General features: G+C 44.1%; 1 protein-coding gene across 5 annotated transcripts in view; it reads left to right on the forward strand.

The window, feature by feature from the left end:
* The window catches only part of KLHL3 (kelch like family member 3), a 279,419-nt gene that overhangs the window by 209,662 nt on the left and 49,471 nt on the right, over positions 1-20,286 (forward strand). For all 5 annotated transcript variants that reach the window (XM_060636063.3, XM_060636062.3, XM_078450777.2 and 2 more), the window contains 2 exons: positions 3,000-3,162; positions 16,207-16,316. In XM_060636063.3, coding sequence (XP_060492046.1) covers positions 3,000-3,162; positions 16,207-16,316 — 273 coding nt within the window. The remainder of the gene's footprint in view (positions 1-2,999; positions 3,163-16,206; positions 16,317-20,286) is intronic.

Here is a 20,286-nt window from a genome sequence, read left to right on the forward strand (position 1 = left end):
AATTTCTTTGGCTGGTTGTCATAAGCTTGAGAATTTAAGCAGCACACCGTGCCACTGCCTTTATGGTAAAAAAAGAGGGCAAGGGGGAAGGAGGTGTGTGTCTCTCTCATGCTGTCATCTTGGTTTGACTGGCAGTGCAATTTGGGGGCAGACCAGACTCTCAGAAATCCTCCTCTGTGGGGCTTAAAAGGCTGCTGTCCCTTTCTTGCCTCTTCTTAGCCTGACCCTTTTGGGGCCTGCCCCACCACTGAGTACAGTATGTTCTGGACAGTGTTTGATTATTCCTCTCCAGCAGGGGTTCTTAGGATAACTGATTAGAAGTTCTTGGTTCCTAGTATGATCAGCTGTCCCAGCATGCTAAGGACTGAGGGGTCTCCTGGGACATAGGACTTTCAGTGCTAAAATAGGCAAAGTCTCAGCAAACCAGAATGACCTGTCGATCTATGGCCCTAACTGTAGATTGTAGCTAGTGCTGGGTCAAGGGGGTATCACAGAGGTCATTTGGGGATTTGAAACACAGCTTGCCTTTCCTGCTATGTATTCAGCAAGAATGGTTAATGGTTTTCTACTTAACTAGCAGGCAAAGACTAATCTGGTCCTAGAATCTGTTTGGCTGGACTGAGCAAGCTCACAGGTTAATTGAGGTTCCCAGTTTATGGGTGCTTAGTGGGGCTACCCACTAGGTGGCTGCTTAGTGGGGATGGAGCTCAGATGGTCACATTTGGAGCTACATTATAATCTACAACTCCCAAGAGTGGGTGAATTTACCTTTTTCCTTCTCTGGAATGAATCAGTGGTTCAAAAATTACTAAGGACATGATGTTAATTTACCGTTGGGGACATAGCATAGTGGAAGAAAGAAGGGAGAGGAGCATGCTTTCTAGAACTTTCTGGAACTCAGCTGTGTGAGGGAAGAAGTTAAGCTCATAAAGAGGAAGAGCTTGCCTTGTGGAGAGTAGGCTCTTAGCTCACTAGTAGGAGCATTGGTGGTGGAGGATGACATTGGTGGTTTCTGCCTATAGCAGGGATGAGGAAAGGCTGCCTCAGTTTTAGCAATGAAAGTCCTGTGTCCTGGGAAATGCTTCATTTCTAAGCAAACTTAGCTGTTTACCCTCGTAGTGGGACAAGGCCCAAGAATGGGCAGGGGGACAGGCTTTTTGGCCTTATTGCATGGAGTGTTCAGACATGTTTGGGGAGAAGGTCAGGGTCTAGAATTTAAATCTTGTAAAAAAAAAAAAAAAAAAAAAAAAAAAAGACTTTTGTAGTGCCCTAAATCAGAAAAACAAAACAAATACATCTGTAGCCTAAGTCTTCCTGGGCAAGCTCTTGTGGATGAGAACAGCTGGAGTCTGGCCCAGACACTCTCCCTAAGAGTCAGGGGAGCAGCTAAGAGCAAAGGCTTGGGACGCATGGGTGTTGTTTGGGGGTGAAATGGATGCTGGGGACCCCGAGCTAAGCAGCCTCAATGAAACTATAATGCTGTGTGATTGTTTTTTTCAAGTTTCTTTTCTGGAAAGTCATTCTCAGACTGGGTACCTTTTCCCTGAGAGTGGGGGTGGAGGGGAGCAGAGCTGGGGTCTAATAGGACTGTGCCATCTCTTCTGGGTATTTGATCCACAGGGCAGGCTTTGGCAGCTGTGGGCAAGTCCTAGGGAAACTAGACTGGGATTGGCACCCCTCTGGCCTGCTGAAGCCAGTCTTCTCTGGCTTTTAGGAAAAACACATGCACACACACCTGAGCAGGAACTATTTCTGTCTTCCAGGATACAGCATAAATACTCATGTGTTCTGTGACCTTTTAAAAGGAAATGCCTCTCTTCTTTCTCTGAGAATGTACCTAAAGATGTTTGCCATTTTTCTTTTGGATGGCAGAATATGGTGTGATTGCCTGAATCTCAAGGGGTTTGAGGGTCACTCTTTTGTTCCAGTATATTGCAAGCTCCTTAAGAACAGGGATCTGGTTTACTGTGCTTACCACTAAACCCCAGAACCTAGACCAGTACCTGGCATACAGATGCTTAAGTAGCGAACGCACTAGTTAACAATTTAGTCAGTGCCTTTCTGAGTGAAAATGATATGTTTAAAGCTGTAGAGAAGTGCTTTCTGAAACTTGGTTGTATGTTAAAATGCTTGGGGAGCTTTAGAAACATCTCACTGGCCAGGTCACATCTCATACCTATTAAGTTAAAATCTTTGGGGGTGAGACATAGGCATCAGTATTTAAAAAATTCTCCAAGTGATTCAGTATGTAGCCAAGTAGGAGAACCAATCTATCTTGGTCTGCTTGGGCTGCCATAACAGAATAGCACACAATGGGTGGCTTAAACAACAGAAATTTGCTTTCTCCTAGTTTTGGAAATTACAAGTCCAGGGTCAGATTTCCAGCTGATTGGGTTGCTGATGAGACTCTTCCTGGCTTTTCATAAGGTCGCTTTCTTCCTGTGTCCTCACACTATAGAGAGAGTGAGAGCTGTGGTGTCTCTCTGTCTTCTTGTAAGGGCCCCATCTTTATGGTTTCATTTAACCATTATCACTTATTCATGGGCCCCGGTCTCCAAATACAGCCCTGTTGGGGTTAGGCTTTCACATTACAAATCTGGGGGAGGAGGGCACAAACATTCAGTCCATATGGTGGTTCCAGTAGCTGCACGCATCACCTGGATGTTCATTAGAAATGCAGGCTCTCAGGCCCCACCCTAGACCTATTGAATTGGAGCTTTAATAAGATCCCCAGAGATTTCATATATTCGTGATTGGGAGGCACTGGTGTGGAATGTAGGGATACAGAGCATCTGCTGATGCTGAGGATCTACCAAGCGGAGAGTAGTGGGAAATGGGGCTGAGGCTGCCCTGAAGGAAGTTTGGACTTAGTTGGACAGGCAGGGGAGAGCCATGCAAGACCTCGCGAGCATGGGAGTGGTATGATTGGGATGGTGCTTTAGTGAGATGATGCCCTGCCAGAAGTGTCTAGTGTCTCAGAATGTCACCTTCTCCTCCAGGTGCTGCTCCCAGCAGCCAGCTTGCTGCAGCTCATGGATGTTCGGCAGAACTGCTGTGACTTCCTGCAGTCTCAGTTGCATCCCACCAATTGCTTGGGCATCCGCGCATTTGCCGATGTGCACACCTGCACTGACCTTTTGCAGCAGGCCAACGCATATGCAGGTAACGGGGAGCTGGGGTGCTGCACCTGTCCCGAGCTTGTGGGTTTAATAACCTGCTCCTCAGAGACGGTGAGAAGAGCGCTGTGCTGGGAAGCAGTTGTGATGTAGTCGGGGACACAAGACAGGTGGAGGGATCCTTAACAGTGAGAGTTCCACCAATCACCAAGTGGAATAGGATTAATTGCCAGACAGTTATTTTCACAAGAGAATAGGAAGAAGATCTGAGACTTTGTGGAAGGAGGAATCATTTGAGTTAGGTCTTGAAATCAGTCTTTTTTGTTGTTGTTTAAGAAAATTTCCCTTTTTTTTTTTTTTAAGTTTTATTCATTTTGAGAGAGAGAGCATGAGCAGGGGAGGGCAGAGAGAGAGGGAGAGAAGGAGAATCTCAAGCAAGTTTTGCACTGTCAGCACGGAGCCCGATGTGGGGCTCAGACTCACAAATCTTGAGATCATGACCTGAGCCAAAGTCAAGAGTCAGACGCTTAACCAGCTGAGCTACCCAGGCGCCCTGAAAATTTCTGTCTTGATCAAAGTGTTCTATGAGTATGGTTCTAGAAGCCAAATACTACTGCAGAGCCTGTAATGATAAGCCAGAGTCCCCTGCTCTGCTTTCCCACACCAGGTCCATTCTCTATGTCCACTCAACCTTCAATTCTGACAGAATTAAAGGGCAGGTTCTGATTCTGCTAAAAGGAACAACATCTACTCATTACCTCCATTTATCTAAATAAAATGTGTCACTATTTTGGATTTATTAGTTTGAGATATTATCTGTTGACTTTTCACAGAAGTACAAGACTGAGGTTTCATGGACTTTCCCTCATGTATACACGCTCTTTCTTGCTCTCCCAGTACCATTTCTACAACCAAGTTGAGTTACCAATTATAATTAGGTTTTTATAATCAGAAAGGCAGTTAATAATTGCTTTTTTCAGGCCTGAATTATTTTTTTATTAAAAAAATTTTTTTAATGTTTATTTTTGAAAGAAAGAGAGAAAGAGAGAGTGAGCAGGGGAAGGGCAGAGAGAGAGGGAGATAGAGAATCCAAAGCAGGTTCCAGGCTGTGAGCTGTCATAGAGCCTGATGTGGGACTCAAACCCACAAACCGTGAGATCATGACCTGAGCCTAAGGTAGACACTCAACTGACTGAGCCACCCAGGCGCCCCAGGCCTGAATTTTATTCACCTTGTAATCTCACAGATGTTAGAAAATATCTAAGAAGTGCTAGTTAATATGGAATTAAGTGTAGTAAAGTCGGTACTAGGCATAGACTGTGACATTATGTTGCATTACTTTGTTGGGGAGTATATTTGTTCACCGATGCTTGAATGCCTATGTTGGACATATTTTACGTGCTGGAGAAGTAGTAGAAAACTAAACAAGTCTCTGCTCTCATGAAAAAAAAATTCCTACCACCAATCCTTGTAAGACAGATTTTTGTAAGAATTGAACATCAGGGGCACCTGGGTGGCTCAGTCGGCTGAGCGTCCAACTTCGTCTCGGGTCATGATCTCGGGGTTCGTGAGTTTGAGCCCTGCATCGGGCTTTGAATTGACAGCTCAGAGCTTGGAACCTGCTTCAGATTCTGTGTCTCCTTCTCTCTCTGCCCCTCCCCCTCTCGTGCTCTGTCTCTCTCAAAAATAAGTAAACATTTAAATGAATGAATGAATGAATGAATGAATGAATTGAACATCAGATAATGGGCTGATTCCACATCAGATAATGGGCTGATTGCATTCCGTTTCTCTGCCAGAGCTTGTCATGCTCTTATTTTAGTGGGGTTTTGGGAGGGAACAGAGATCGACATGAATGTTCAGTCCACCATGTTTAGCTGGAAAGAAATCTTCACTGATATTTATTTTGACTCGAGGACAAAGAAGGATCATGGGTGGCCCAAGCAATGGGTCTAGTCATTTTAATCAATAGATTCACTCATGGCTCCCTCTTTCCCTTGCACTAAAGTGTCTCATTCTTCCCCCTGCCCAAACAAATACCATCTGTCTTTGTGTCTCCTATTCATCCCGTGTCTGGAAATGAGCCAAGGGCCTGTTGCCTGTCCACCTGCCAGCTCCCTGTGCTGTGTTAGTCATTCAGTCCACAAGGCAGTACGCATGTGCTCTATTTCTTGGAATCCTTGTGTTCTTTTATCAACCTCTCAGACTCTAGGAGCCTACATCGATTCTCATTTCTCTCTGAAGTCTGTTTCAGACACAGTTGGTAAGATGATGATTCTTATGAAGGACATTCCCCAGTGGTCCCAGTTCTGAATTCTGCTGATTCTTCCTGACTCTGAACCTTGAGTCTCCTATTTCTTTGCTCCCACTCCTGTGCCCTCTTTTTGCTTTCTATCTTTCACTTTCTTTCTTCTTTTTTCTCAAGGAGCCCTTTCTCTGCCTAGAGAGGGTTCCCAGCCCGGCCTTCGAAGAGGGTTGTGCTCAGGCTTTGCTTCACCAGGAGCCAAGAGCTTGGCCAAGGCCCAGGTCAACTTGTGAACATCTGCTGGTATAGGGGCAAAGGGAGAGTGCTTACATGCCAGCAATTCTCTTTTTCTTCCTTGTCTCCCCTCCCTAGCCTTCTCCTTCTGCACAACATTTGCAAGTATGTGTAGTTTTGTGTTTTGTAGTTGGCTGACAACAATTTTCTGAAGTTTGGGTTGTGTATTTAACCCTCAACTTTGACAAGTTCCTTGGTTCTTTCCCCCACATTCACAAATTGTGTCTCCCCCAGTGGTCCTTTCACTGTCTGATGGTGACAGATACTTGTGGGAGGATGGGGAGTATGCTGTTGGAACACAGTGTTGTCTTGATACTCCTTCATCCTGATGCTGTCATGGTGATTGGCTTCTGTCAGCGTTGTGGGTGTTTGTGCACACAGATGTGTATATAGATGTCCTGTTGAATTATTTTTAGTTGGCATTTATTGAGCTGCCACTTTGGGTCACACCCTATGCTAAGTATTTTATGCACATCATCTCATTTAATGCATGAAATAGCTAAGGAAACTAAGGCACAGAGAAGTGAAGAAATTAGTTGGTGTCACACAGCTGGTAGAGACAGAGGCAGGGTTCAAACCCCATAGCATTGACTCAAGAGCCAGTGTTTATAACTACTACATTCCTTGGCTCCAGGCTCCATTTGGACATAGGTGGGCCTGTGGATTGGTAACTGATGAGTGTTGGTACCTAGAGTTGATGTTTTTCATTGGAAATGTGAGCCTGGAAGACTGTGCCATGTAGTCACAGCATCCCAACAACCAGACCATGTAGACAGATGACCAGCTTCTCTGCTAGACTCAGGGTGTTTAGTCATCTTTGGGTGGAGAAGTGAGATGTGGACATCTTCTCTTCGCTGTTAGGCTGCCCCCTCATTGCACATGTGAGTCCTCCTACTTTTCCTGTCACTGTTAGTGTCACTTGAGGCTGAGAGTTTCCTCCCTGTGGAGCCTTGTGTGGAGCCTGTGACCATCTCTTGCTCGTAGTTTTTCTGTAGGCCTCAGCCATGCACAGCAGGGAAGCCATGGTAATGCAGAGGTTGATAAGACCTCAACAGAAAGATTTTAGAAGAAATATGAAGGTAAGATTGTGAAGTGTTTTGAGAAGCGTGTGTGAAATGATGATCCACACTTAATCCCTCATACCTACCCACTGATGTGAGTGTGCTTTGTTTCTTTGTTCTTGTACCCCCTGATTTTAGATGGAACCTGGCATTCTCATGCCTCTTGAGACAAAGCTGATGTCTTGTCCCCATCCCACTGTAAGTGGGCACCAACCAGGGTCACATACAAGGGGCAGGCAGTATCAGCCCTTGTGGTCACAGGCTTGCCTACCCCATGCCTTTCATTAGGAGGTGTTTTAAACCAAGAAACTACAAGGAGACCATCCAGTTCAAAACTAGGGATCAGACCAGCCATCACTTGGAGCTGAGTGACCCTAGGCCTTTTTTCCCTTTACGTGATAGGGGTAGTACATCCTGCTCTTTTCCAGGATGGCTTTGGGCATGGGAGGACAGGGAGGAGAGCCTCCTGCAGAAGTAGGCACCGCCACAGGGGCTGTACTTCAGAGCCTCCCCACCCATCTCGTGATCTATAGTAACAGGGCCTCTCATCTGGGTCCTGGTGGAGAGATGAGTCTCCTCAGATCAGCACCATGGCTGCTACTTGGGAGAGAGGACCACTTCCAGAGCTTCTGATTTTGGTTTCTCTTTATCCAGATACACAGGCAGGTATGTCCTGCTTTCCATGCCCTCCCTAGTCTCTGGCTAGCTGGCCTCTGCCTGCACTTGTTCATGACCCCCAGTTTTACCTCTGAATTCTATTCTTTTCTTTTCTCCAACACAAACTTTCTTTTGCTGTTGTTATTGCTCTTGTTACTGCTGTCTTAGTAGAAAACCACCCCTGATCATTAAAGGAAAATCAGATAGGCAGTAAGAGCAGGCAAAGCACCACAATTCTACCCAGAGAGGACCACAGTCAGCACCTTGACATAGAGCTTTCTCCATCTTTTTCATTGCATATGTATGTTTTCCAGTTTAAAAAACCCCTTTGTAGTATATTCCAAACACCCTTTCATGTTAGCAGGAACATTGCTATACCATTATTATTGAAATGAATTTATTCAATAAAATTCAATTTATATTCATAAAAAAATTCAATCAGTACACAAAGTTACAAAACACAAAGTCCATTTATCTCATGCCCTGTCTGTGAAGGGCACTGATCTCTGACTCTGAAGGGAACGATCTTGGGTAATTGTATGAAATATATATATATATATATATATCTATATATCTATATATATATAGATATATAGATATATAGATATATAGATATATAGATATTGCTTTCTAACATACCTAAATAGATGTGTTCTGTACTCATTGTACTTTTTCTTGACTTATACAAAATCTTGGAATTCTTTCCGGACCCTTGTGCATGGCTACATCTTGTTGCTTTTCTCTGCTGCATCATATGGATGGACTACAACTTATTTAACCAATCCTCAACTGGTGGATATTAATGTTACCTGTTTTTTCTTTCATATACAATGCTTGAGTGAGGATTCTTATACCTGCTATTTTGGAGTACAACTGTTAGTGTGTAAGCAATAGTGAGGTTGTCCCTATAGAGTATCATCTAAGTGCATAAAGTAGCTCAAAGAGAGTGTGCGTTAAAAAAATTGATAGATATTGCCCAATTGCTCTCCAAAAAATGAAAGTATTTTTAAGGGGAGCTCTTGCCTCTGATAAGTCTTGAGCCCTCTGGTGAAGGCACCAAGAGGCAGATACAGTATAGCTCTGAGAGGGGGATCACCTCTCTCCCCCCAGCTGCCTGATTGGCTTCCTGTTTGGAATGGCCCTGTCTCTTCCTGCTGTGGCAGTCCCCCCTGGTTCCTCCAGGTCCACTTTCCCCCTCCAGGTTATGTCCCCATATTTTTGCTGTGATATTTGATTCTGGGGTGGGGGAGGGTTGTCCCCCAATTTAGAAGCTGACTGCTTTGACCCTTGCCCCCAGCTGATGGGTAGCTAGCAGCTGAGAAAGGGACCCTGGTGTTTGGTGCAGCCTGTTTCTTAGCCATCATTATTGTTTCCAGGGCTGCTTAATCTTTAACCTCATCGGCCAGGGCCCTGGTTTATTGGGACTCTGTTGCTTGATAATTGGGCAGCCATGTACTGGGCCATCAGCAGAGCTGGTTGGGAGGGATGTTAATGGGACCCCATTAATGAAATGCCAATTAAAATTCCTTGGACATGTTGTTTACATCAGTCTGCCAAAGCTGAGCTATAGTCCTTCAGCCATGGGATGGAAAAGCCATCAGATTTCACGTGTTCATGGAGAGAAATAGCCTTCTTTTGACTGAGTCACTTGAGATCATGGAACAAAGTGACTAAATTAAGGGCAACCAAAAAAAAAAAAATTGACAAATCACTTAAAAAACATGAACCTCTGACTCAGCGAGGGTTGTCTTTGGAATTGCTGCCTCCAACTTGGCATCATGAAATGATGACAATGATGGTAACGGTAACCGTAGGAGGTTTTACCATTTTGCTGAACATTTGTTAGGTGCCAGGCATGGTGCTACATGTTTCCCAGGCATGACTTCATTTTGGCCACGTGGCCACGAGAGGTAGTTTCCATTTTTCCAATTTATACATGAAGAAGCTGACACTCCAGAAAGGTTTAGTGATCTTGGCCAAGATCACATCATAAGTGACAGTGCCAGGATTCATAGTGAGGCTGTCTGATGCGGGAGCATGTGCTCTGAGCCCAAGTTATTTTCACATCCACCCAGTCCAGCCTCGCTGCCCATCATGCTTGTCTCACTCCTGCCTCCCCAATTTTCTGTGCTAACTTGAGTGGGGCAAATGAAGCAGTAGTGTAAGATGCAGGTGGTTTTTGTTGCTAGGTGTCTCATTTTGGAGAACAAGTTTCTTTTAGGAAACTCTCCCTATCCTTCTATGCTCTGGGTAACAGGGAATTCTGATGTTGAATCAATAACACTGATAAATGGGCATTTTTCATGTAGCTTCTTGGTGTGTGTGTGTGTGTGTGTGTGTGTGTGTGCACATGCATATTAGAAAGGGGGAGAGATAACACATGTATCTAGAATGAAGTCAATGGGGAAAGGAGGGGAGAAGTAGTGATATTTAGAGTCTGAGGACTGGTGGTCATGATCCTTGTGGGAGATGGTCAAGGTAGATCTCTTTCTTTTTTCACTATTTAAGGAATTTTTATTAAAGCAAGAATTTGATAATCCAAATTACATTTCCTTGCTCAGTTATCAATTCTGTTATTTAAAACAGAAGTGGCATTCTGAGCTATTCCACAGTAAAGAATTACAAAAATTAAAGAAAGGAATGCTTTAAATTTTTGTACTTTGCTAAAACTGTGGGCCTTGAAAGCCAAATCCTGATTCAGGAAAGCTTACTTCTGCCCTCCAAAAAATAGGGCAGTAGGGGAGAGAGAGATGTAAAGCAGTTCTGTTTTGTTGTTTTACCCTGATAAAATGTTTTGATCCTGTTTGTGTGTTCACCTGTGTCAACCAGTCTTTTCTCGGGGGGTGGGGATGGGAGGGTATGACCAGTGGTTCAGGTCAGAGTTACTCATGCCTGTTCCCTGGGGCTGCTGGGCCTGGAATAATGGGGTTCATTTCATCTCTGCAGGTCAGAGAAGTCGTAGATGGATTTTCAGTTCCATTTGTTCTGGGCTTGTAGTTTAGATGAACCTGATTAAAGGTTTATTTCATCCCATCAAAAGGTTGGAATGGGTTTGGAATTAACTTGGGAGGTTGCGCAAGCCCTAGGCAGTCGATCCTGAAGAATGGGTAGGGAAGCACAATATATGCAGATGTGCTTGACACTGAGAATTCAGTTTCAAACAAGGCAAACTCAAACAAGGTAGAGCCTGCCCTCATGGGATGCACAGTCCCAGTATGAAAGAAAGACCTCAGACGATACAACGGGTCTATTAGGGGTATGATAATTTTTATTTTCTATTTTGGGGGCTTTGGAAACACAGAAGACTCTCACTTCATCTAGCCTGGTGGTGGGTAGGCAGATTAGGGAAGAATCTCAATTCAAGGGTTAGGTCTGAGGTTTGAATCCAGGAATGATGCCAGAATGTTCAGAACACGCCTCTTCTAAGGTTGTTTTTAAAGAAAGGTCTTTAGATTCATATTCTCTTTGTCTCTCTGCGGTAGTAACCCTAAGACAGATTCTTAGGGTGCTCCAACGTCAATATTGAATGTTACTACAGCAGCCTGCTTAGGACAAATTATTACGATCGTGGGGATGAAGAATGTTTGCTGTTGTAATCATACAGCCTTAGTTTCAAAACCTGGCTCTACCACTTACTGCTGCGTGATCGTAAGCACATGACTAAATAACTTCTTGAGTTTCTATCTCTTTATTTGTAAAATGTGAATATTGATACTTTGGCAGGGCTTTTGGGAGAAGTAAGTGCCACAATATATGTAAAATGCCTAGCACAATGTTAGCTACTATTAGGAAATGCCCTCAGCTTTCTCCTGCTTCCTTGAAAAGATCCAACTTTGTGCCCAGAGCAAGTCTTTTCTCATGCTTTCAGCTTTGGGAAGATATGTGTGTGTTGCTTGGTGGGGAAAGGAGTTGAAATTCTCTGGTGTCGGGGCGCCTGGGTGGCTCAGTCGGTTAAGCGGCCGACTTCAGCTCAGGTAACGATCTTGCGGTCCGCGAGTTCGAGCCCCGTGTCGGGCTCTGGGCTGATGGCTCAGAGCCTGGAGCCTGTTTCAGATTCTGTGTCTCCCTCTCTCTCTGCCCCTCCCCTGTTCATGCTCTGTCTCTCTCTGTCTCAAAAATAAATAAACGTTAAAAAAAAATTAAAAAAAAAAAAAAAAAGAAATTCTCTGGTGTCCCTTCACTTTTCCATAATTTCTCATCCAAATATACAGGAACAGGCATACTGTGTTTCATTAAATCAAAGTTGCAACTTACAGTGTTTGTCACTTATGGTAAAGGCTGGTTAATTAGGAATGTTAACCAAAAGAACTTTTTTTTCCCCCTCTCTGTTTCCATTTCTCTTTAAGGAAGCATAAGCAAAAAGACTAGAAGAGTTAGAGTTGATTATTGGAGAGTTCACCTTCAAGGGGCTAGCCCACACTCCCTGCATACCCCACCTGTCCCCCAAGCTCTAGCCTGACTGCCTCTCTACTGCATCTCCTGGAGTCTGGCACAGTTTTTCATACTTTGTACTTGTTCTGTAAACATGTGTTAGATGAGTGAAGATTTAGCCTCGGCTCTAGCTAGCCTGAGCTATTGCTGTTGTCTACACATGGTCTGAATTTTCCTGCTTCCATGCTGTTATTTGTATTTCGAGTGCTTCTCCCAGTCATGGCCATATGGACTTGGGGTTGGAGTTACTGATGTCTTGTCTTACCCCTCTTAGAAGCCAGTAGGCTCCTTGTAGGCATCGGCTCCGCTTTCTTCATTTTTAAAAAAAATTTTTTTTTTAATGTTTATTTTTGAGACAGAGAGAGACAAAGCATGAATGGGGGAGGGTCAGAGAGAGAGGGAGACACAGAATCTGAAGCAGGCTCCAGGCCCTGAGCTGTCAGCACAGAGCCTGATGTGGGGCTCGAACTCACGGACGGTGAGATCATGACCTGAGCCGAAGTCGGACGCTTAACCGACTGAGCCACCCAGGCGCCCCCGCTTTCTTCATTTCTGAAGAAACACTGCATCTGGCACATTATACATTAACAGCTATGGAGCACTTGCAAGGATTTCAGTCATTGTGAGTTACCTATATTTGCTTATTTAATGCCCATATACCTTTGTGAGATAGGTAGTATTATTAGCCCCATTTAAAAGATGAGAAAACTGTAGGCTTAAAGAAATTGAATAACATATCAATAGAAAGTTTGTTGAACTTGATGGAATTAAAGTGGGTCTCTAAGGCCTTTGGCGGTTCACAGACAGGACCTGCAGTCCCAAGGGATGTCTCTGATAATGGAGGAAAAGCTTCTCTGTTGGAGAGCAGAGCTGCCCACAGAACTGGACTTTGTGAAGTAGAAATGTGGGCTGATATAATGTTCATCCTTCAGCTCAAAATGGATGGTTAAGAATTATTAACCATATTAATAACCATATTATCGTCTCCTAGCTTCAAAACAACCTTGAGACGTAAGTCAGCTATTATAGTCCCATTTAATGGATGATGAAGCAAAAGCCTAGAAAGAAGTGATAATAAGAGGTGGAGTTAGGACTTATACCCAGGCCTTTTCATTCTTAGCCAAGATTCTTGACTATGTTCTCCTTTAATACAGCAAGGCAAAGCAAACAAAGAATCCACAAACAAACAAGTGTTAAAGGTAGAAGATTCTCATAGGAGGTACCTTCTGGGAGCAGAGGTGTTTCTTTCTGGGAAGCAGCTGGGGAGAAGGCTGATTTGAATACAAAGTCTGCTGGGAGCTTCTGTCTCCCAGGAAGTCAAGTTGGACAGAACACCCTGTTCCTGCTGTTCTATCTTATGGTTTCTTGTGTGTTGCTAACAGAAAGGGGGGGGGGGTTTGATCCCCAGGCTCTGGGGACTCAACCCTATCTCCTTAGACAGAAGGGGAAGGGAAGAAGTTTCCCTCTTTGCTTCCTTTCTCTGTGTTTTCCTGCTCATGCCCTGCAAGTCTCCTGGGTCCCAGGGTCCCAGCCTTGGGTGGGGAAGCTGCTACCCTCTCCCTACCAGCTGCCCACTCCCTACCAGCTGCTGCTTCTGGTGGGAGGATTTCTGGAGGGATTTCAGTGGGAGGTTCCAGATGGGCCAAGCAGCAGCCCACTTCAGAATGAAGGGACCTAGATTCAAATTCTGCAGTGCCCCAGAGGGTGACAGATGGGAAGTGTGGGGGCTGTTTGCTGCCTTGATTGATCTTTGAGAATTTCTGCATTGTTCACCAAGCCACCTAGAATACACATCGCTGCACTTCATCTTCTTCCTTTTCAAAATGCAGGCCCATCTACTTTTGGCTTTATGAGCTACGAGGAAGTACTTTTCACACCCCAGATTTTAACTTCTTACCTCCTCCTGTTCTCTTTCTTCTTTTCTCTCCTCCAAATGTCAGGGTTTTGGTCAGCCAAAGATAAAGGTAGAAAGGCTGTGTGTGGCTCTGGGCCACAGGGACGTGGTGCTGGTTTGCCTGAACTCTCCTGCTGAGCTCAGCCTTGGCTGGTCCACAGAGTCTAGATGTCCTGCATTTTATTTTAGTGTGGTGACTGCTTTTTCTCTCCACTATTTCTTGCTGTAGCCAACAGATGGAGGTCTCTGGTCCAAAGACTTCTTGGATCAGAAAGGGCCTGTAGGGAGAATCCTGTTGCTTTCTCAGGCCTCAAGGCCAAGAACTAATTCCCACCATCCAAAGGAGATTGTTCACTTGCTTTTATTTAAAAATCTTGAGGAACGAATGCTTTAAAAATAGTGCCATGTAGTCTTAAATATTCCCACAGTTAGGGAAGTCTTTTGAATGTCTAACCTAAAATCTAAGCTTTAACTAAAGGCTGTTTCCTGTTGACATATGGAGAAGGAAGACAAGATTCTTCTCACTTTATGGCATTTGCTTCTCTTCGTAAAGGATCTGCCTTTTAAATTTATTTTGTCATGTCCAAACATTCCTGAGCTTCATGATGGACGAGCTTTAACTATAGGCTCAGTGATACATTAGGCTGGTAGGGAACAAGTGGGGAGCCCCTTTGTCCAGTGAAAGATAGACAAGATGGTTTATAACTGGATGTCTGAGAGTAAAATATGGACATTTGGAGGCTCTGGATGAAGGGTATGTGGGAATTCTTTGGGTCCGAAAGTATTTCAACTTAAAGTTTAAAATGATTTTTGTAAGAAATGATGTAAATCTTCCTTGTTTGGCTTAAAAACATTTTTTTTAAGTTTATTTATTTTGACAGAGAGTGCTCAGGAAGGGGAGAGAGAGAGGGAGAAAGAGAGAGAAAGAGAGAGTCCCAAGAAGGCTCTGCACTGTCAGCATGGAGCCCCATGCAGGGCTCAAATCCACGAACCTTGAGACTGTGACGTGAGCTGAAATCAAGAGTTGGATGCTTAACTGACTGCACCACTCAGGTGCCCCTTCTTTGTTTGCTTTTGAGAAGGTGATGAATGTAAGAACAGAGCTTAGCATGCTCTGATTTCCTTTTCATTATATGGCTGCAGCAGGGTTGCTTCCCAGGGATGGAGGGACTCTGAACCTCACTAGAGGGGCTAGCCAAACCAAGGGTGGGTAGCCCTCTATGGGAACAGGGAGGTATGGCCATATAGATTTATCCAAGAAGCTACAAGGCTAGAGAGAGGCCAGCAGAGAAAGAAGAGGGGAGGCCTGGAGCCCAGAGGGCAGGGAGTGCAGATACTCCTTGGGGCAATGGGGTAGAACCCCTAGAGGACTGAGAATGGAGGCCAGCCTGGGGCAATTGCCAAAGGGCCCAATTCCAGAACCTGCTGCACCAGGAATTGTCAGCTCATGGGCCACTTTACCTTGGCAGAGCTTGCAAAAATACTTTGACACTTCCTTTCCCATCACAGCACAGGAGGGAGGCAAAACAAGCTGTCGTGTCCCCATTCTACAGAGGGATAGTGAGACCTAGGATGGTGATGCTGTTGGCTCAGGAACACAGTTTGCAAATGGAAAAGTCAGAATTCAAATCTAGGTTCCTTCCTTCTGAAGTGCACACTCTTATGCTGACATTTTACTGTCTCTCTAATAGCAGGATGGTGGCCTGGGCAAATCTCAGGGTAGGAATTGTCCTTGGCATTTTCCCTGCATGGACATCTGGCCTGTGTGTTTTGTCTTATTCTAGCTGTTCCCAAATTCTCCTCTATCTTAATGGTCTCCACTGGCCCACCTGTCACAGACTGTTCCTCCTGGTGGTGGGGGGCGACATGTCAGGACAGATGCTGAGTCAGGCCTCCTTGTGAATCAGAGACTGTGGTAGGCTTGACTTGGGACATGAAGGATGATGCCTTCTAACAGCCTTGAAATGTTGACTTCGTACCAGAACCTCCAGAGACTTCCAGCCACACAGCAGTTCTGACCCACTTTTGTTTGGCTGAGCTGCAGGGGGCACAGTGTGCAAATCTGCCAGCTTGCGCCTTGAGGGCAAATGAGCTCAATTAAGTAGGCAGGTCCCAGTGAAGCTTTTCTGCAACGCCATTATTAATCTCATGGAGCATGGAAGAAAATATAACCTAACGTCTCTCTGCCCCATTTTCATCTATGGCAATGTTTGGGAGGGAGGATCATACAGAGGGATGTCTTTGCTGCCACATTAAGAGGCTAGTTTCCCTTCAGCCAGGATGTACTGTCTTTTTTTGTGTGTCCTTATTCCTCATGCCCACCCCCAGAGTCCCCAGGACTCCACTCTGAATTTCACAGATTGCCATGGCCGTGGTTCATGGAAGGGCAGGAAGAGTGTTGTAACTTTGTTTTCTGAACTTCTGTTTTTTTTTTTTGTTTTTTTTGTGTGTGTGGTGTGTGTGTTTTGTTTTTTTGTTTTTTGTTTTTTGTTTTTTTTTTTGGAACAGAGCAGCACTTTCCAGAGGTGATGCTGGGGGAAGAATTTCTTAGCCTCAGTCTGGACCAGGTGTGCAGCTTGATATCCAGTGACAAGCTGACCGTTTCTTCAGAGGAGAAGGTATGGCATGGGCCTTTGGTGAAACAGGAGCCTCATGCATGAGGCGGTTGTGGGAGGGAGTTGTGGTTTGGTGAGATATTTTTTTCTTCTTCAGTGGAAAAAAAAGGATCTTATTTTTTGTCCTTTTAAATAATTAGAAAAGGGCCTTCTGGCCCATGACTACTACCTTTGGTGTCTGGACCCTTTGAGAAAGAAATAACAGTGGTGATGATGATGGTGACAAATCTGCCTCCATTAACTTGATGTTTAGAGTTTCCTACGCACTCTGCTAAGTGCCTTATTCTCTGTACTTCTCTCAGCCTTCACTACAACCTATGAAGCAGGCATTGCTATAGCCCCCACATTACAGATGAGGAAGATTAACTTGGAGGAATTAATTAGCTTGTCTGAGTTCACTCAGCTGGTCACTGCAGAGTTGGGGTCTCCCAGTCACCTGGTCTTAACCACTGTCCCACCTGGCTTCTTGGGAGCATCATTGAGCATTTACGCCAGAGCAGGCCTTTGGGGAACATCTAATGGGGGATTGAAACTTTTACTGATGAGGAAACTGAGGCCCAGAGAGGGAATAGGATCTGCTGGGGGTCATGCAGTCAGTGGCCATTGCAAAACTAGACCCCAAGTCTCTTGATACCTAGTTCCCTAACTCACCGACCATGCACCACTTCCTTTGTGCTGCAGGCTTGACTTCTGCCCACAGATTTAGCTGCACCGTGACTGCGGATCTATTCTACCTCTAGGCCTTCTCTCTCACTGACCCTCTGCTTGGACTATTCTCCCCTTCCGTCTTCATCTGGGTGAATTCCAAACCAGTTCCCATTCTATTTCTACCAGGAAGAACTTTACTGCAGGAGATGTAGTCTACTGTACTGAAAATAACGTGAGCTTTGGTGTTGGCCAGTAGGGTCCAAATCTCATTGCTAGTATTTACAAACTAGTTGGTGACCTTGGGTGAGATACTTTGCTTCTCCATCTGTTTACTCACATAGAGAGTGAGTGTAGTAATAGAGCATATTCCACAGGGTGATTGTGGGGATTAAATGGGATAGGGTGTGTAAAATGTCTGGTGTCATACCTGGGACCCAGTAGGTGCTCATTCACTGTTAGCTGATTTTATTATGGACCATACATCTGGAATTAATTCCTTTCTCTTCTGTGTTCCTGGATAACACTCACCTTGTTCTGCTTTTAATTGTAATTAGTTCTGAGCCCATCTTACCTCCTTCATTCAACTGTAAGTTTCCAGATGGTAGCAACCACATCTTGTTCTCCTCTGCATCCTCAGAGATGCTCAGTAAATGTTTCTTGGATTGTCTTAGTCCATTCATAGTATCCAAGCTTGAAATCCTTTTCTGAGGAAAATATTTAAGGAAAAGTTCTTGCAAAGGATTTTACACTGGAGATGAGTATCCAAGGGGCATGTGTCCAGAGAATGGGGTGGAATCATAAGCCCCAGCCTGTTGTCCTGCAAAAGTTAGATCAAGAAGAAAAGCAGTTGTTTACTGAATCCATGGGCTGCCTGAAGACTTCAGAGAGATTTCCAGAAGGCACAACAAGCTGGACTCTCCCTTAGGCTCAGTGAGGCTTCTGTTTCCATTAACTGATGTAAAATATCACCTTCAGCGTAAAGAATGCCTCTGGCCAGCCGGTGAGCACCTTTCGCCCCAGCCTCAGCAGCAAAGACTTCTTGCCAAGCCTGTTTAACGCCTTCTCTGGATTGTACTACTCAATTGGCACAATTTGATGGAATGAACTAGTCAGTTGACTGACCATGTGGTTGTCGGTGCAGTTGGTTAGTTTGGGCTCTGCTTGCGTATATCCTTAGGTATAGTCTGAGAAAATTTAAATAGCCATATAAGCAGCAGGATTTGAATCAACCTGGGAGTATTTGGCTTGAGAGGGGGGGTACCCTGCCACTTTAGCTCCTGCTGGCCCATCTATCCTGCTCTAGATCATAGTAAGCTTTCTTCAGGTGAGAGCTTATCTATCCTTGTTAAGTGCCAGGGTGGTGGTAGAGGTGGGTTGTCAGTGGGGCCAGGCTTTTTAGTGCCCTGGACCCACTTGGGCTTTGGACTCAGGCATACCTGGTTCCGTGTTCGACTTGATGCTTACTGGCTCTGTGATTTTCAGAAGTCACTGGTCTCTTTGAACTTTAATTTCCTTACATGTAAAATGGGAATAGTAAGAGTACCTCCCTTATAGAGTTATGAGGATCACAGATAAAAAAAAAAATCAAGTATATTGTTTGACAGGTACATAAATGGTGGCTATCAGTGTAATCAGCATAGTCCTTTGTTTTGAGGACCATTGACAATGGTAATGGTATCAGTTTTGCCACTGATAATGGTAAAATAAGCCATGGAGTTAAATGTATCTTTCCAGAAGCAAAGAAGCATGGCATTAAATCTACATACTTAAAACACTGTCTGCAGTGGCTCTCATTCATTCATATGCTTACATATGATGAGTTGCTTGTTCTGTGTATTAGAGTTTGGAGTATGGCTATTTTTCACATTAATGAAGTTGTGTATTATATTTGGTTCTCAGAAGTTATATGTAACTTCAGAGTTATGTGCTGCTTTTCATAAAGTGGATTGCTGATGATCTTGATCCCTTTGGTACCTTTTATTTTTATTTTTTTAAATGTTTGTTTATTTATTTTGAGAGAGAGGGAGAGAGAGAGAGAGAGAGAGAGAGATCGCATGCATGAGCAGGGAAGGGGCAGAGAGAGAATCCTAAGCAGGCTCTACACTGTCCCCGCCGACGCTGGGCTCGGACTCATGAACAGTGAAATCATGACCTGAGCCAAAATCAAGAGACGGAAGCTTAACTGACTGAGCCACCCAGGTGCCCCCATTTGGTACATTTTAGGCTGGCAGTTTATTTATTTATTTTTTATGTTTTATTTTTAAGTAATCTTTCTACCCAACATAGGCCTTGAACTCACTACCCCAATGTCAGGAGTTGCACACTCCACCGACTGAGCCAGCCAGGCACTCCCAAGGTTGACAGTATAATTTTGAGGCTTATCATAGAGCAGTGAGATTTGGCCTGAGATTTCTCTTTGGTGAAACCCATAGTTTCATTTTACCTTAATTGATTACATATTGTTAGAAGTTAAATAGCTGGAAGTTTTGACAATTAGATGTTTGTTGTTTGAATGTGAGCTCTTTAGGCTTTGAAAATTCTGTGATCTCCAGGAAATTTGGTGATTTCTACTTCCTTTAGTTACTTTTCATAATATGCAATGTCTTGCATGTGCAATAACTTTTTCTTTCAATATCAAATTATAGTGAACTTATTGGAATATATTTGAAATATTATCAGGGATCTTAATTTAAGCTAAAATTCAACTGTGTTTAATGTTAACACTTGCAGAAAACTGAATTGCACTAGTAACGAAATAACCTGTATTCAGCTGAATCCGTGCTTGAACAGCAAATCAGCTATATTATGACTTCTTTGCCTACAGCCCACAGGGTTCTTTCAGCATATATTAAAAAAGGCAGCCGGATTTCAAATATTAAAATGCAAAAAAACTATGTATCTTAAAATAGGGTGAATGTGGTGTTTTAATAATGATGATTATAAGGGACTGTGGCTAAATCTGGTCAGTTTGCTTGTCGGGAGTTTGAAAGTACAGGTTTTGCAGTCAGAGTGGCTGGGTTCCAATCCTGCTGCCATGGCTCTAACAAGCTGAGTGACTTCGGGCAAGTTATCTGCCTCCCACCAGGATGTATGTACCATTTACAGGCACGGATTTTCTGTCTTATGGTCACTGCCAGTGTAGTATCGGGTTCACGGTAGACACATAAACAAAAACATTTTGTTGGAGGAATGAGTAAAAGATCTTCTCTATGTCTTAGTCTTCTCACCTATAAGAGGGGGTAATGATAGTACAGTATCTTCTAGAGTTGTTCTGAGAATGAAATCAGATGCCACGTGAAAAGTTCTCAGCCCACAGGAAGTGTTC

This window comes from Panthera onca, chromosome A1 (assembly GCF_046562875.1).
Source record: "Panthera onca isolate mPanOnc1 chromosome A1, mPanOnc1 haplotype 2, whole genome shotgun sequence".
NCBI classification, from domain to species: Eukaryota; Metazoa; Chordata; class Mammalia; order Carnivora; family Felidae; genus Panthera; species Panthera onca.